Source organism: Branchiostoma lanceolatum, chromosome 17, assembly GCF_035083965.1.
Source record: "Branchiostoma lanceolatum isolate klBraLanc5 chromosome 17, klBraLanc5.hap2, whole genome shotgun sequence".
Taxonomy (NCBI): domain Eukaryota; kingdom Metazoa; phylum Chordata; class Leptocardii; order Amphioxiformes; family Branchiostomatidae; genus Branchiostoma; species Branchiostoma lanceolatum.
In genome coordinates this window covers 1,506,444-1,524,531 of record NC_089738.1, presented here as the reverse complement: position 1 = coordinate 1,524,531, position 18,088 = coordinate 1,506,444, and the positions used below count along the sequence as shown (strand labels likewise).

The 18,088-nt window shown below is 42.4% G+C and overlaps 1 protein-coding gene across 2 annotated transcripts in view; it reads right to left on the bottom strand.

Moving 5' to 3' along the window:
• The window catches only part of LOC136423095 (aspartoacylase-like), a 47,890-nt gene that overhangs the window by 29,083 nt on the left and 719 nt on the right, over positions 1–18,088 (bottom strand). For both annotated transcript variants that reach the window (XM_066411116.1, XM_066411117.1), the window contains exon 2: positions 8,940–9,251. In XM_066411116.1, coding sequence (XP_066267213.1) covers positions 8,940–9,163 — 224 coding nt within the window. In that variant the 5' untranslated portion in view covers positions 9,164–9,251. The remainder of the gene's footprint in view (positions 1–8,939; positions 9,252–18,088) is intronic.

The following is an 18,088-nucleotide window of genomic DNA, read 5'->3' as shown; positions in this document are numbered from 1 at the left end:
ATACATAGATTTTTTTAAGCATAACTTAGGTCTTACTCTTAGGTAACTTAGATCATAAACCTCCTCGCATAGATGTTGCTCTCTCCTACAAAATCTGAAATGTGGTTGACAAACAGCAAACACACATGCACATATCCACGTTATTGATCAGCAGATAAGATACTTTCCAAGCATAGGAGTGGGCAAAAAAAAAGAAAAATCCAGCAAAAAAATCTCACTGTGAGATACAAATGCCTCAACTCCTCTCCATGTAGTGTGAGAGCCACTCGGGTTAGGACGTCTTTGAAATTACCTGGGCGATACTCGCAGGCCGCCGCGAGTCTCTCGTACAACATTGGAAGGAGGTTAAACCTCCTTGAACAGTGCCTCCCCCTGACTTATTTTGTGGTAGTACATAACTGTGTGATAACATGTATTACGTGTACATGTAGACAACAAGCTGGAACAATGCTGGTCTTCTGCGGCAACATCAGTCGGCAATTTCCGTAGCCTCTGAGGAGTTTTTTGTTGTTGAGAGTAGGTGAAAATCAATGCGCGCGGGACGTCATCCATAAGATTAAGTCGGTGTGCAGGGCGATATTACTAGTACATATGCTAGTCCTCTCTGTCTCAGGAGCAGGCCCCAAGGAAACTCTACCCAACACAATTGTCCACGGTCCACCCTACCCTCTAGGGGAAATCCTCAACAACAGTTGATTTCCTTGCCCTGACACAATCCATGTGAAACTAAAGCCACATCTGGAAACAGCCTCCCTCCTGAAAGCTCAGAAAGTCTGAAGTACCACTGAAAGTTTGGTCCTATCATTAAAATCTAAAAACCCTACTGAATGTACCAACATAAGCTGAACAATGTCATGTCATAGAAGTCATCTCTACATGTCACACTCACAAGACCCCTCACAAAAATGATGGCGTTTGACGTTTGAACCGGGATATCTACAGGGATAAATAATGCGCGCGGATAAATAATCTTTGCAGTAACATAAACTGATTATGTAAGTTGAATGTCTTTTTTGTCTCACATTGACTTTGCATGGGCTGAGGGTGGAAATTGTGACAATCTCTGATCTCAGTTTTGCACTTTCCATAAACATGTAGATAGATAAAGGAACATAAGAAAGTTTGTTGTCCTTAGAACAAAATGTAAACATACATGTATCACGAATTATTTTACACGCTAAGGTAATGATACAGGGATGGCATGGAGAGACTTCATGGTACACCAGATAAATGTATGGTTATCTTTGACCTGGTTTCACCACTGTGGTGGATCTGAGAATTCCCTGGTGGTTTGCAGATATGGGAACACCATGATAGCTTATTTCTCTGCCTTTACAGAAGAAACTGATATTCAATACCCACATCTAACTTCACCTTGAATAGAAGTAATACCTCTTATTCTCTACTTTGTCAAAAAAATTGATGGTGTTGAAAGACATGACAGACTCATGACATAGTAAATTTTCAAATTTTGGAGTCTCAAGCACAACTTCTCTTTTACAGAATTCCACACATTCTGAAAAAAAATAGGATAGCCAGAACCCAAAATTTGACTCTTTCAATCAAATCATGGATTCTAAACACCTCATAGAGGTGAACAAAATTAAGTTTTCCTTTGGAATAATGAAACTTTGCAACTCCAAGAATTTTCCAATTTCAGCTTCTATGCAGGCTTGGAGCAGAAAGACAGAAGCTAGAATTAGTCCCTAGGAAGATCTCGGTGTGGAAGATGGCAATGTTTTTTGACCAGCCAGGTTTTCTGACAGTCCTTCACCCCAAGTTTTGGAGTATTGGTTGTCAGAGAAACCACTGACAGAGAAAACATTATGACTCTTTGCCCAACATCTGCTTGGATATTAGCTACTAGAATCAGGACAAGGATACTTGATACACCCTGCACCATGAGTTTGAGCCCAGGGCCTGCTCAGCCTTGGCCAGTTGTCAGCATCTGCTTTCAATTCATTCTAAACAATGGGGGTATTATGGTATTGGTGTGTATTGATGTCTTGAAAACTGGTAGAAGGCAAAACAAACTTGAAGATATTAAGTTATTCCCACTGTAAATCATTGTTAATGACTGAGCTGGAAACCCTAGATAAAAATGACAGAAAATAGAATAAATAAAAATGAATAAAATTCTCAAAAGACATGAAGAAACTAATGCTACAGTGTGGGTTTTTGGAGGCAGTTGTGCTGGGAATACAATTCTACCTCTGATGACAGGGACATTTTCACAGGCTTTCACAACTTACTATACATGCCTAAGTTTTGAGATCCAGCCCCCAGAGAACATTGTTTACTTAAGAGAGTAGCCATTTCACGGCCAATTAATGATGACAGGACTAACAGGGCTTGATAATCCCTTTCCCCTCAGGAGGTAAGTGTGGACTGCCCAGAGTTGTTGTAGGCAGATATCAAGGAACTAGGGGTGGATACCGGTTTGGCTTAATAAGGTCCAAGTCCAAGTTTAGGTCCAGAGATTTAGGTTCAGGTCCTGGACCTGATCCTGTCCAGTTGATGTTTTGTTTTATTAGACCAATATTAGCAAAGAGAATTAATACTGACACGCACAACTAGAAAAAGTTTCTTGGTCAGAAGACTTTCAAGATAAACCAGTGTTTTATATTTGAATGTTTCACTTATAAGTATTATTTTAAATGCCTTCTTTGTAAGAGGGGAAACTCAAAACACTTTTTATCAAACAATTTAATAGAAAATATATTTGTACTTTGTTCAGTTTTTTTTTGGACTCAGGTTTTTGGCTTTCAGGTTTTTTGGACTCGGTTCTTGGATGTAATATAGGTCCGAATCAGGTCCAGCGAACCGGTATCCACCCCTACAAGGAACTGTTCCATCTTTAAGCATATTTTGCATGTCTACTGGCATGGATGTAGCAAAATATCTAACCTTCTTTTAGTGGATTTTAGAATAAGAGGCAAAATTAGGAAATGTAGGCTGCAATGTTGAATTAATGTTGTCACTATCATGCTGTATAAAACTACTGACTTTTTAAAAAGTAAAAGCCTTTCTTACTCTTGAATAAAGCTGTACGCTTAACATAACATCTGGTAAAGGTAACAGTTACAGGTACATGTACCAGAACACTGAATGAGGTTTGTTAGGGTACAGTCTAGACCTTTAACATTGAAAGAAATGTAAAAATAAGCAGTTTACAGAATGTTTATTTAGACTTCCAGTGTCTTATGCAGAGAACCCATGCTTCCGAGAGGATCTCAAATCAAGAATGCTGATTCCAATACAGATACAGTGTTTGCACTTCTTTTTCAGTGCTAAATGAACCTGTTTGGAAATGATATGTCTTATAAGTACAAAACGAGGTATATACTGCTTTTTTATTGTAAGGATATTCAGGTACAGTTTCGGTACATTGATATTCTGTCATTTTGGACCTGTACCTAAATGATTTTTTGCAGTAATGTTCCAGTACTGAGTACTGCTATTAAATAATAGTGATATGCAGCCCTTTTTATTACCTTTGCCTAGAAAGTTGGATTATTCATAGTAGGATTGGTCTGGACCAATCGTAGGGAATTACGCTGGAGGAAGCGACCTCTGACCTCCGCTCGTGCCGCCTCTATTCTGCGGCATCCGCCGTGCTGAACGGCGCGGCTGGGCTCGCCTCCCGCTCGATGTTCCGGTCGGAAACTTTTCCCCTCTCGAGCTTCCATTAAGCAAGTTACAACTTACCGTGCGACGTCCCCCAGCTATCGAGGCGCACGAATCTGCCAGGCCCGAAGTGGACTCAGACAGGGCCGCGGTGTGCTGAACTGCCGTAGCGTGCAAATGGACTCCCAGTAACGTTGCCCACACATGGATTCGCAGTCCTAATAAGTCAGAGCTCCACTCGACGACTGATTTCGGCTGTCTCTGCACTGTCATGTAATCCGTGGCGGCGTCCTGAAGCGAGTTTCTTCTTCACCTGAGCCGGGGACTGCACACCCATTCCTGCCTGATCCTGAGTTTCTGCTACAATAACGTCTACACAGAGAGTCTACAGCGATCGGAACGACAGCCCCCCTCCCACTTCACGCCATTCATGCGGGGTCTCGCGAGACAACCGCGGGACTTTGGCAGCCATCTTTCTTCTCGCGACGAGCCTCCACGAGCGGTCCTTCCTCATCGCACGCCTTTCCCTCAATTCACCCGTACCTACACGGACTACAAAAATGCGTTGGGCATCTACAGCAGCGTACTCAAGACTCCCAGGACCCCCATTCCACGTCGATGCGACTTAACGTTCCGGGCCGACCTGGAGTTCGCGGCAGTGCCCTGCAGCGAGATCGTCACCAGCCTGGGATCACGCTTCGCAATATCTGACTCACTTCAGTAGAGTAGAGTAGAGTAGATTAGAATAGCTTAGTTTTGCACAGAAAGATTGTCAGTGCAACAAAACCAGCTCCAGTTGCGTACCGAAGACTCCCAGCGCCCGCCCATGGCCTACTTCACAGTACTCAAGTTAGAGTTCTCCACGCCGACGCACCTTTTCCGGCCTGACTCTACGCTGTTCGACAGTGCCCGGTGACGTTCTGCGGTGCATCCTTCACCAGCCCTGGACTGTTTTTGCTTGAACTCGATTATCTAGCTACTCTTTAAATTAGTTTTACCATACCTCTACGACTTACTACATTTTCTGCTACGCGTTTTGGGGCCCTCATTACTTTCGGCTTGGCCGTTGATGTCTTTGTACAACCGACAAGCCTCTACTATGGAGCAGTTTCACACAGATTGAAGACATCACATGCCCCAAACCGCGTAGCTCTCTCCTTGTATTGTCTATGTGTACGTAAGTGTAATTATAGTAGGATTGGTCTGGACCAATCGTAGGGAATTACGCTGGAGGAAGCGACCTCTGACCTCCGCTCGTGCCGCCTCTATTCTGCGGCATCCGCTGTGCTGAACGGCGCGGCTGGGCTTGCCTCCCGCTCGATGTTACCACCATCCCGCCCTTGCTGCTATTTCACTTCTTTCAAGAATGTATAGAATTGTGTAACTTCACCAACACTGTACGTCTGTGGGTCTGTGGCCGGCATGCATGTGCATGCACATAGGTGGTCAGGAAGAAGAAGCTATCCCGCGATACATGCTGTGCTAACCCGTGCACACGTCCTGTGCTATCCCAAGATACATCCCGTGCTAACCCATGCATGATACGTCCCGCGCTATCCTGCGGTACGTCCCACGGAATCAGGCGGGACTGTGATGCATATCCCGAAGTCTGTGCTGTACATGTAAGGCATATATATATATACACATTTGCATTAGAATATCTTACATGTATCTACCATATATTCAATAAATGTTGAATACATTCATTGAATGGGAAATCCATTCATTGAATGGGAAATCCATTCATTAAATGGGAAATCCATTTATTGAATGTGAAATGCATTTATTGAATGGGAAATCCATTCATTGAATGTGAAATGCATTTATTGAATGTCAAATGCATTTATTGAATGGAAAGCACATTCATTGAATGGTAGAATTTCTCTTTTTAGTTGAGAACATGTTACTTATGGTCAACGGATCGTCTTGATTTATGGTATGTAGATAGCTCGATTAATGATTAACATAATTGAATATTCATTATGTAAATCAGGAGCTAATTTGCATAATTAGCAAGGAAAGTTTATAAATCTGCTGCCTTTCAAAATAGGACTCTCAAACATGACATATATAGCTGAAAAAGAGAGAGGTATCGATAGATACCAATAATGCTAATAGCTACTTATTTTGCATAATTAATGAGAAAATACTGATTGAAAATACTACAATAGTAAATGATTGGAATTTCATTCTTGTATCATTAGGAAGCTAAGTAAAGGTGAACAATATCAGACAAATCATGCATGACAAGGCCTCATTAACATAATTTATAAGGAAATGTCTACACTTCCCTTTCAATTTGCTATTTTTAAGTCTATATATTCAGGTTAAATTGCACTGACAGGTGACCTAGTTAACCAGCGCAGGCTCCCTGTGAGACGTCCCTGGAGGACACATGTGATACTTTACTTGCCTGGTGCAGGGCTCTGTTTTGGGGTCAGGGAGGTCACACGGGCATTTAAACACAGCAGCCTTACGATCTAACGTTCTCCCTGTTGGAAGGTATAGGTTTGATAAAAACTGATGATATGTCGACTATGAAAATAAGGGCATAATTGAAGCAAATACATTGCCAACAAATTGCCTTATTTTCTGTAGTAAAGAAAAAAGTTATGATACCAATTAAGCAAAAATATTCTTACAGTGATTATTTTTATAACTCTTGGGAGAACTCGTGTAGGTATAGGTATGGGTTTGTTTTAAACTTTGAAAGAGAATACTAGTAACTCAAGAAGGTGATGACGGATCGTCATGATTTGTTGGGATGTAATGGAGGGTGCTGCAACTTCGGACGTAAATCTATGAGTTCGACATCGTATTGCACCAGTGTCGGTTGTCTGAAAAGTGTTGCGTTTTTACGAATGATAAATTAGAGTGGTGGTGTTTGAGGATTTGCCGTTGTGGAGTTGATTTTTCGTCGTCCGTGCACGATTTACGCCATCGATCTCAGTCGGTAAATCCAGAAATATGTTGTTTTGATTAAAACGTTCCATATTGTTCCATTCTGATTAGGGTACCGTAACTTTGGCATAAAAATATCTTTGTATCTCTTTGATTCGTCGGTACTATTTCAAGTAAACAGAAGGAAGAATTTCGTGTCAACTCACTTCAACTTTCCTCTGGTAAATAATTTTTGACCGTGCGTAAGGCTTCACCGATGCCGGGCGCGCTGTGGCTAAGCGACTGTTTACGCCGCTTGTTGCGTTCCAAGCCATGACAACGTTGACGATCCGTTCTTTGGTATGGCAATGAGAGTAGAAACTTCATATCATACAAATTGTCCCATAGTATGAACGCACAAATGCCACAAATGTGCCACAAGTACGTCCAAAACTGCCGAGCAAGCATTGTAACGCCGCAAACTGAAATCGTGACATTTGCACTCGGCACAGCACCGCATGTGACCAGAAAGTACGCGGCAAATCTTCCTTGTTTTTCCGGTCAATTCAGTGCAAAGTTATGACATATTCTAAACACGATCATCAATTGTTTCTAGAGCTCGCTACTCAAGAATTTCTGGATTTTGTTTTAGCAAGCAATGAGAAATTGCCATTCACATCAATGAACTTCGTGTTTATGCGTTCAGAGATCTCCGACCTGTGCCGCCCACATCAAAGCAAAGCGGCCTGTCAATTTCAATTAACATGCGGGGTTAGGTTACACGTTTGCAACATCAATGAGTTTGCTTGTGTGGAACCACGTAGTGCAAACCTGCCACCGGGAACTTATCAAATGCAAGTTTATCCGACGTATACTAGTCAAGCTAGATTGATAAGGTTCGCCGTTTTGGAGCCGACTTGACTTATGTACAGCGGGAGCAGAGATGCCTTGCCGAGGTATCACATTCGAATCGTGGTCAACGGAATGGCCGTGACGTAAAAGGGGGAGGGCGTTCGAAGCCGCGGTTGATTTCGTTATTTCAGACAAGCTAAATCGCGACATAAACTAACCAAGACCCATGTTTTTTTGGTGTTTGTTTTGCTTTATGCCTCATGTGTACAGCATGTAAGTTTGCATGACGACGGTTGAATATGTTTTATGTAAGAGTTGCCACTTCACAATGTCCTTGCATCGAACGTAGACATTTTTATTGCCACATTTTCTTCGTGGCACAAAATCAGTTAATTGTACACAAATCCCTGTTTTATTCAGACGACAGCTCTACGTATGAAGTTGGGTTCTTAACGATTTTATTCAGCACCGTGGCTGAAAAAAAAGATGGCTCACTTCTGCAGAACGAGACAATTAAAAATCCTGCCGAAGTTGGGAGTATGCCGAAGTTGCAGCACCCTCCGTTACATAGTTTGAGTGATGATTTACATAATCGTTTAAGAATCATGCAAATCAGGATCTGTGATGTGAAAAAGTATACAAACCCTTGCATTCCATTGTAGTCAAACACGTGACATGTAACTGATAGATATCAATTATGTAAACGAATACCGAATTTGCATAATTTATGACAAAATACTATAATTCCAGAGTGGTAAATGATGGGATTTCATTCTTGTGGCGTTTGGGAGATAATCAAATGTGGACGTTATCAGACATAAATCATGATGGCCTCATTTACATAATATATGAGGAAATGCTACAATGGCCCTCTTTTCTAAGATTTTACTTTAATGCTGTGTTTTGTGTAGAGAAAAGGATCACTTGAAATTCATGCAATCGAGGACCTTATTTACATACTGAGTGATAAACATTCACTCGAAAAGGCTAACATCAGTCGGCGAAGGTATGAGGTCGTGGAACTCTAGTTGAATACATGCAACCTACCTGCTATTATCTTATTTCGTGTGGACACAGTTTAACTCGATCGTCAATTTTGAAATTTTCCGGGGGGTACTTTCATTTCAGGGGGTACTTATATTAGATTTTGAAGATTTTTCCGGGGGGTACTTATATTCCAGGGGGTACTTCTATTTGAGAGGTGAGAGTAGGTAAGTTTCAGACTAGGTAGGTAGGTACTAGGTAAATCAATTAAACATTTAGCAGATAACCTTGTTTTTCTTCTCTATATATAAGACCAGTATAAGACTAAGTATAAGACTAGTACTCAGGATATTCCAAGAGGAGGGCTAGGACTCGACTACAATAGAACTGAACAAAAATCCATGTAGACTCGAGTGGCTCAACACTCTCTCAGGATATGCCCCGGTGTGTCAGGGTGGATCAAATGTATCTGAGCCCTGTCTTATGCAGCTTGTTCTTCATTGTGCAAAACTGGCCATATGCATGGTGTACATGTATGTGTTACACTCTGTTGGAGACAGTTTACCAAAGTATTAGATAGAAATAAATCCACCTACCTGAAGTGTTCCTGTGTGAACTGTCTGTTGAGGTCCACGTCGATGTATCGCCTGCAGCGCTCGACAGCGTGAGGGTTGGCGATACAGGGGACCGTGAGAAAACTGGACCTGGTGATGGCCTCCTGGTTCTGTAGCCATCTCTTCACCAGGTACACGCCCGACATCTCGTTACCATGGGTACCGCCAAACACAGCGACCCTTCGCACCACGTGCGCCGTCGACATGAGGTCAGGGGTTAATGGTGGTCCTTACTTCAGCATGTGTGGGGGGGAGGGGGGCTGTGAGGTTTCTGCAGTTTTAACAGAAGGATATCTGGAAAACAGAGAAAAGACACTCATTTATTCATGAAGTTATTCTTAAGCCTAGGAAAAAAAATGTTGTATTTCTGGTTATAACGTTAGCCCTGAAAAAAGGGTCCACAAGTATGGATTCTTTTCATTTTTGTCCTTTGCTTCCAAAATAAGTAGTAAACCCAAATAAATACGAAGGTCAGCAGATATTAGCTATGGTGTTGAGTGGGTGACCAGAAGCACAATTATCTTTTTCCCTGGCCTTACACTAGAGTTACCTTCGCCGAGACGGTTATGTTTTCGTCAGCGTTCGTGTGTCTGTGTGTCCGTCTGTCTGTAAACAGTATAACTTGATCGAAGGATGCCTGGATGGACTGTCTTCATACGTATTATGTAGATAGGTCTTCTTGAGACCTCGAAATGATTAGATTTTGGGCCCCTAGTGGCTTGCTATGGTACTGCAACGGAACTTCCGGGTTTGATATCTTGTGTTCTAGACATGCTATTGTCATGATTCTTATGTGTCAGATAGCTCTTGGGAGGATTGTTAGTTGTGTAGGTTTTGGCCCCCTATAGCAGCTTTTTGGGAACTGGAGGAGCCGATTCCGTTTCAAACTTTGAAAGGGAATAACTCAAGAAGGGGTTGACGGATCGTCATATTTGGTATCCATATAGCTTGAGTGATGATTGACAAGATTGTATGCTTATCATGTAAATTACGAACCCATTTACAGGATATATACATGCAAAAATGGAATACTTCCAAACAATTCAAAACTTCACGTTTATTTCTGTGTTAAATAAAAGGCACAGACAAGAAAAATACATATCGGATATACATAATTTTGAAGTTCATAGAGCAATCACTAAGATAAGAATATGTAGTCATAGATTAAATGTGCAAATCGGAAGATACGACCCTGTGACCAGAGGTTTTGTCCATTCTGTCCAAATGAAATTGAAGATGAACAACACTTTATCCTAGATTGTCCACAATATCATGATAAACGCTCAAAGCTGTTCAACCTTCTTTCCGCTTGCTCAACAGAATTTAATACATTCCAGTCTATAGATAAATTCAAATACGTTCTATAAGGAGACAACCCTTACTGTGTACAAATAGGTAAATATATCAAAGAATGTTTAGATCTTAGAACTAGTAGACAGTGTAAGTGAAGTCGTTAAACTCAACATGTTGAAGTATTCATTTACTTGTACTTAGGTTACGGTAATCATTTTGTATACCATTGTTTGTTGTTTGCATGTATAGTTGTAGAAGACCTTAGTAACGAAAGTCGCTGTACTTTTGTCGTGTCAATTAAGATTTCTACTGTAAATCAGGAGCTAATTTGCATAATTAATGAGGGAAGTTCATAGATTCACTGCACTCCATTATATATTATAGGACTCTCAAACACGTGACATATGTAACTGAGAAAGAGAAGAATATCGATAGATGCGGTCAGAGGTCAGAAAGAGGGCAGCCATCATTGTTTTTAGCAGGGGAGCTGGAAGGATTCGAAATCGGTAAATATCTCTTTTAGCTAGAAATGTTTTTTTACACAGGAAACATCCCACTTTGTTTTCATCTCGGTAAGTGGGGAGGGGGGTGCCACTCCTTCCGACCTCTGACATCTGCTTAGATTTAGAGATGCTTTATAGACCTGATAGCTAGTGTTTAGGTTATGGTTGAATGTCACAAGATGAATTGTAATTTTTTAGCGCCGGGTCAGCGGCAGCTGCAAGGAATTGTTTACTTTGTAATGCCATATACTAAGTGTTGATAGAAAGATTTTATTAGGTTGCTTCTTGTATCATACATTACTAGTAATAGTATATGGGCAGAATAACAATTGTTAAAGAACGTCTTTAATAAATGATACAGACCGATTTTTGAACCATCTTTTCTTATAATGTACCTCTTACAGTCTTGAAGCAGTGACACTGCAGTATGTGTTATTGGCTTGTCCAAGACCAGCAGTGAGCTTCAGTCATGCCACTGGTAGTTACAGGGGAAGAAGAAGTGGGGAAAGCAGGAGAGACAAGCTCTGTAGGATCAAACCTAGAGTTAGCCAGCCAGGAATGGGGAAAGACCAATGTACAAGAGAGACAGGGTATTGCAAAATGTATCTCTGTACTGTAACTCTCAAAGCAGTATTACTAGAAATTCTGGAAAGGGCAGAGTGAGTACATGTCCCCTCACTGATATTGACAAATGTGAGATCAATCAAGAACAAAAAACATGAGCTGGAAGCTACAATTGAGAACTACTCAGTACAAATTGTTTGTGTAACAGAAACCTGGACCACTCGAGATATTCCTGATCAGGTTTTGTCAATGCCTGGTCTCAAATTGTTTAGACGGGACAGACTGCACCAGAAAGGGGGAGGGATTGCAGTGTATATCCCTGTGGCCATCCAAGCTCGCAGATTGCATGACCTGGAAGACAGAGACCTAGAAGTGATCTGGGTTCAAGTCCGTCCGCGATGGCTACCCAGGTCTATCCCGGTTATGGTACTTGGTGTGATCTATCATCCCCCATCCAGAAAAAACAAACAAGGGAGAGACGAGATGTTATTACTCACCTGGTAACCCGAGTTGATAGCATACACAGTCACCAGCCTCAAGCTGGGATTTTGCTATGTGGGGACTTGAATGGACTTCCACTTAAACGTCTACAAGCAGCTCACCCATTCTTAAGACAAATTGTTAAACAACCTACAAGAGGAACAGCGATCCTGGATGTTGTGATCTCGAGGGTAAGGGGAAAACCCTGTATAAGTACCCGTACCCGTATAGGTACCCTTATAGGTATTTTGGGGCCCCAACAAGCCAGGAAACACGCTATAGCTATGACAACTGCCATATGGGGCACCCAGAACGGCTGTTTTTTACGATCTCCACATTGATATAAGACACAAACAATTGACTATACTCGGTCAGAAAATAGCTGAACCATCATATTTTACGATCTTTTGATTTCTATGAAGGACGGAGTTTTGGAACATACGGAATTTGCGAAGTTCGTACGGAGCGCCTGTCAGAACGTGCGAGCACCGATCTCGGAGACCTTTCAACTAAACCCGTTCTAAAAAGAAATAGAAAAAACACTCAAACTATCAACCTTAGATTATTTCCATGTAAACGGGGTTAGCCTTCTTTGATTTGTCGCCATGTTTGTTTTGTTTAGCGGGGTCCGGGTAATTAGCAGGCACCACCAGTCCAAAGTTGATATGGTTTAATCTTCGACTTAAGTAAGTCGTGATTGACTGATTTCTTAGTTAGACAAACTCTAAAAAAGTGTTTACTTATGCAGCAAAATAACTCGCAACAAAGTTTCTATCTTTCCACAATCGCTAATCAAAGGACAAAGGAAATAAACAAGGAATAGTATAGTATAGTATAGTATAGTATAAGTGTCTCTTAACTCAAAATTGAAGAAATATACCTGTAAGAGCTCGGCCGTCACAGCCTGCAGCACCGTACGTATTGACGTGCTGACTGACACGTGGCAACGGCATGTGGAAAGTTCGGCGTGCATATATTTATTGATAAATATGTCATCGAGCATTTCAATTTGAGATTGTGCCCGAAAATCTCAGTAGTAACAGACAGTAGTAGTCAGACAAAACTTCCGTCACAGCGTGCACCTCAGCGCATCTTGACGTGCTGACTGGCAGGTGGCAACGGCATGTGGAAAGTGGAAAGTTCGGCGTGCGAAAATACGCCATCTAGAAACATGCTGCTGAGCGTATAGATATATGCCTTCAAGCTTGTGTCCGAAAATCTCTGTGATAACGGCCTCACGCTAAAGACAGAGACCGAGCACGGCATATTCAGACAAATCACGCCGAATGGCCTAATGTTTGTGTCTCAATAAGTGGCTACTTTGCGTCTAAGCGGCTAGTTCACATGTGTAATGGCGGATCTTCCGTGCATCGAGAACGGTGTTTTGATACTGTAGGTTTTATGCAGGTTTACTGGCAGCTCCAGCCAAACAGATCATGAGTATTGCATCCGAAGATAATGAAAAGCGGAAAGGTTGATAGTTTGAGTGTTTTTTCTATTTCTTTTCAGAACAGGTTTAGTTGAAAGGTCTCTGAGATCGGTGCTCGCAAATTCCATATGTTCCAAAACTCCGTCCATAGAAATCAAAAGATCGTAAACTATGATTGTTCAGCTATTTTCTGACCGAGTATAGTCAACTGTTTGTGTCTTATATCAATGTGGAGACCATAAAAAAACAGCCGTTCTGGGTACCCCATATGGCGGCCGTCATAGCGTGTTTCCTGGCTTGTTGGGGCCCCAAATGGGGTATACAATGTACCGGTATACCTATACAGGTACCTATACGGGTACGGGTACCTATACAGGGTTTTCCCCTTACCCTGATCTCGAACATGGCTCAGCAATACAACAATCCATGGATAATCCCACCTGTAGGGAGCAGTGATCATGCATGTGTCATGCTCCAGTCTGGAACAGCTGCTGTGAAACAACCAAATGTCAGAGTTCCGCGTAGAGTGGTGACTACCAACAGTAGAAGGGAGCTGGTGGTTGCTCTTGCGTTGCAAGACTGGGCTGCAGTATTTGAAGCTTCAACAGCCCACGAAAAGGTAACCAACTTCTACGCAATTCTTACTACCCTTCTCGACACCTACTGTCCTGTGAAGTTGAAATCTGTCAGAACCAACGATAAGGGATGGGTTACAGAAGGAGTGAGGAGAGCCATTGAAAAGAGACAAGCAGAATTCAAGCGACATGGAAAGTCGCAGAAGTGGAGAAGCCTCAGGAACAAAGTCCGTAAACACTACAGTACGCCAAGCTAAAAATTGGCATTACCGGAATTGCATACAGCAACTCAGAGGCAAAGCCCTTCATAAAATGATGGGAGTGTATCAACAAGGAGTTGGGAAGATCATGTGACAGTCGGGTGGCTTAAGCATTACAGGCGAGCTTTCAGCAGAAAGTATCAGCAATTTGACGAAGCATGGTGTCAGAGTGAGACAGTGTCTCCACGTCTTCCCACTCCCATTCACAGATACCTGTCCTGACCTGTGCTCGATTGGGGAGATACAAGTTATTCTAAAGTCAACTAATCCAAGGAAAGCATGTGGACCGGACAATGTACCAAACTGGGTGTTTAAAGAGTGCGCTGAGGATTTAGAACCTATCGTTTGCCATCTTTTCAATGCTTTTTATGCAGAGGGCACTGTGCCCACAATTTGGAAGTCGGCTAATGTAGTACCAGTATCAAAAGCTGCTGGAGCATCACAAGTGGAAGACTTCCGACCAGTCTAGTGTCCCTTTTAGCCAGCTTAAGCAAAATTGCTAGAAAGAAGCATTCTCAAAAGACTACTCCTCTCTCTGACTGAGGTTAATGGGGACCAGTATGCCTACATGAAAGGCTTGTTGACTACGATAGCACTGGTACGCATGGTGCAAACCTGGTTGTCTGCACTTGACTCCAAGAAGCCAACTCTAGTTTATAGAGCTCTCTTCGCGGATATGAACAAGGCTTTTGATCGGGTGGACCATGCTCTACTCCTGACCTATGTTATCAACCTGCAAGTGAGCTCGCACATGGTGTCGTGGATACATGACTTCCTTCAACAGAGACAGCAAAGAGGGCCTGCATGCCCTTTTACGTAGAGCGTAATGAGCTGTTTTAGTTTTACGTAGAGCGTTGCCGACCACTCCAATTCAACGTAGAGCGTAATCTGTGTATTTTGCGTTGAGCGATATTGACAACTTTAATTCTACGTAATGCAGAGTAGCTACCAGGAATTTAACATAACATGTATTGATGAATTGAGCGTAAAGCGTTGTGAAACTTGTCCAGCCTTGCTCTAGTCTCTAAGTCACAAAGGAGTGCGCAGTCTGTTTTGTTTTGCTATCCTCCCCTTCTACACAATGGAACAATCCACCGAACTCGTTCCCAATATCTTGTGCAATAGCAAGGCACATACAAGGGAATGATCCCACAGTGCACTGGACACGAGATTGTCTTTAATTTCCAAGCAGGTGTAGCAGTCGGACTTGTTTAGAGCAAAGTAGGTGATGTTTTCAAGGTACATTGTGTGCACTTTTACAAATTATGACCGGTACCCGACTGCTGCACTTCCTGGTTAGATTGTCTTACCATTGATAAAGTTAAGTATGATTGCTGTCCGTCTTGGAACATCTTGCGCATATGGCCATAGATTGAGATTTTAAACCTCATGAACTGCAAGGCACTATCGGGCCTTACAAGGCTTTACTTGGCGGGAACATAATTCCACTGTTCCCAGCAAGACTGGTCCACCGTCCTGCTCTCCACTAAATGCGTTTTCTGCACTGCCACATACGAGAACGACTATAAACTTTGCGCCATATGGTATATGGCCTTTTTCTATTCTATTCTTGGCTACGAGCATGGATAGAGCAAACAAGTTCAGCTTTGCAACATCACAGTCTCCTGAGTGATCACTCTTCAATGGCATATTATTAACTATGTCAACCTGCGTCTGACCCTCTTGAAACCAAATGAATGGCAAAGATCAGAATATGAACTCAATTTGTTTGTTTGATGATACAGTTGATTTAAGAAGTTTGTCACTTTTGCTAGTGCGTGGGACAGCCTTTAGCTAAAGATGGAGGCAGGCCGGCCTGTACTAGTACTTAAAAAGTATTCTTCTTTATGCTATGTTCAAGACTATGTTATTGTCACCTCCAAACCTCATACATTACCAACTTTGACGCCTTAGTTCAGCCGCTAGGTCTTTAAGTCCAGCATAATGCATTGGGAAGCTTCAGAATTTAGCATAGAGCGAAGAGAGGCTTCCTGAATTTAGCGTAATACGTAGCCGGCCCTCCAAATTTAGCGTAGAGCGTTGTCGGGACCCCCCTATGCACTCCCTCAGCAAAGAGTAGTGACCCACGGCAAGTTTAGCACCTGGTGTACACTGACATCTGGAGTTCTGCAGGGGGGTGTTCTCTTGCCCTATCTGTTCTTGCTTTTTATAAGCACAAGGTCACCGGTGTATAGTACTAGTACTCTGAATGTAGGCTACGCTGATGACGTCAGCTTGTCACGTACCCTCCAAGTGGCTGTGGTTGACAGTGACAAGACAGTGAAGGAGGAAGCGTCCCAGCTTGACGAGTGGGCTTGTGACAACAAGATGACTTTAAATGGCAAGGAAAGTCAGCTGCTGCAAATTTGCTGTAACAGATCAGTGCTGTAACTGTGTCTCGGGGGACAACAAGTGCCATGTGTTGGGCTAGCCAAGGGCCTGGGTTTTACTGGACAAGAATTTGACTTTTAATGAACTCGATGGTCACGAAGGTTTCTCGCAGGCTCCACTACTAAAGGATCCTTACAAAACAGGGCACTAGCATTGCTGTCTTCGTGCAAAGGTACATTACATGAATCGGACCAGTACTTGAGTATGGCCACGTGCTGCTTGTAGGCTGTAACAAAGAACAGGAACAAAACATGGAGAGGGTACAAATAATCTCTATGGGAGGAAGAAGGGAGGTGCCCACATTGTCAACTTTGAAGGAACGCCGTGAGTCTGCAGCAGTGAAACTACTAAGGACCATGCTGGAAGAAAATCAACCCCTCCACGACATGGTAAATCTCTGGAACTTTGAGAAATGGCTGCACGGCCATCACAGTGCCGTAACACAGAGACTCAAAAACTTGTTCCTCCACCAGAATATTCCGCCTGTACAACAAGGCAACTCAGTAACACTAGTACTCATACTGTTATTTAGTTTACCAATGAAGACATTTCTAGACGAGTGACTTTTGCTCTTAGCTCTGTATGGATATTGGATATTGTCGTCGCTGTTACATGTTATGTTACATGCGTATTGTTTTTGATTAATTGTGGATGCTGCTTGTCTATAGAAAAATCAACACAATTCAGCTTTTATGTAATGCTGCAAGGTTGATTTTAATAAACTGAATTGAATTGAAGATATCAATTATGCAAATGAATACCTAATTTGCATAATTACTGGTAATGGTACATGGGCAGGGGTTTTTCTAGAAAAATTGAATAAGAGGGAGTACACACAGGCAAGGGAGTGAATTCTATGTATTTATGGAAGAATCCATTGCTGAGTGAAGGCTGTATGCTGAATATTAAGCTAAAATCTGAATTCCACAAGGGGGTGCTGGGCTGAAACAAGAGGGTGCAGCGCCCCTCTTTCCTGATTTAGATGAACCCCTGATGGGGATTTCATTCTTGCAGCATTTGGAAGTTAAGGTTCCGGGTCGGAGTTCAAATCTGACCAGGGATAGGGTCATGACAGGGTAATCTGCCGGAAGTATGTGGTCGTCACTCTGATTTCTGCCCCCTATTGCTTGGTGATCGTTTTAGCTGTGCATAGATTTTTTGTATACACACACATACACCGTGACACTAACATACCACACACACGACACATACACACACTTTGACACACACACACACACAATAAAAAAAAATTATGGGAGAGAAAGAGATAGGGAAGCCGGAAACAGCACTTAAATATAACAAGTCATTTTGGGGTTCGAGGTGTAACGTTGCATTAATGTGACATATAACGTTAATGACCAAAGTCCACGTACATTAAATTAAGACCTTGCTGGGGTGGGGGAGGGGGGCGTCGTAGACAGGCAGTTCGTAGGAGAGAGAGAAAAAAAATAACAATTGCAGGCGAAATTAAAATTTTTCTGGATATCTCGTATTCAATCTTCTGCTGTCACATCTCACAATTTATCTATGACGTTATGCGAAAGCTGAATTTGCCGGTACTCGGTTGTAAAGGGGGAGGGGGAGGGTTGGGTATCTCAGCCAGTAAGTAACGTTGGTTTAGATTTCTGAGTCAACA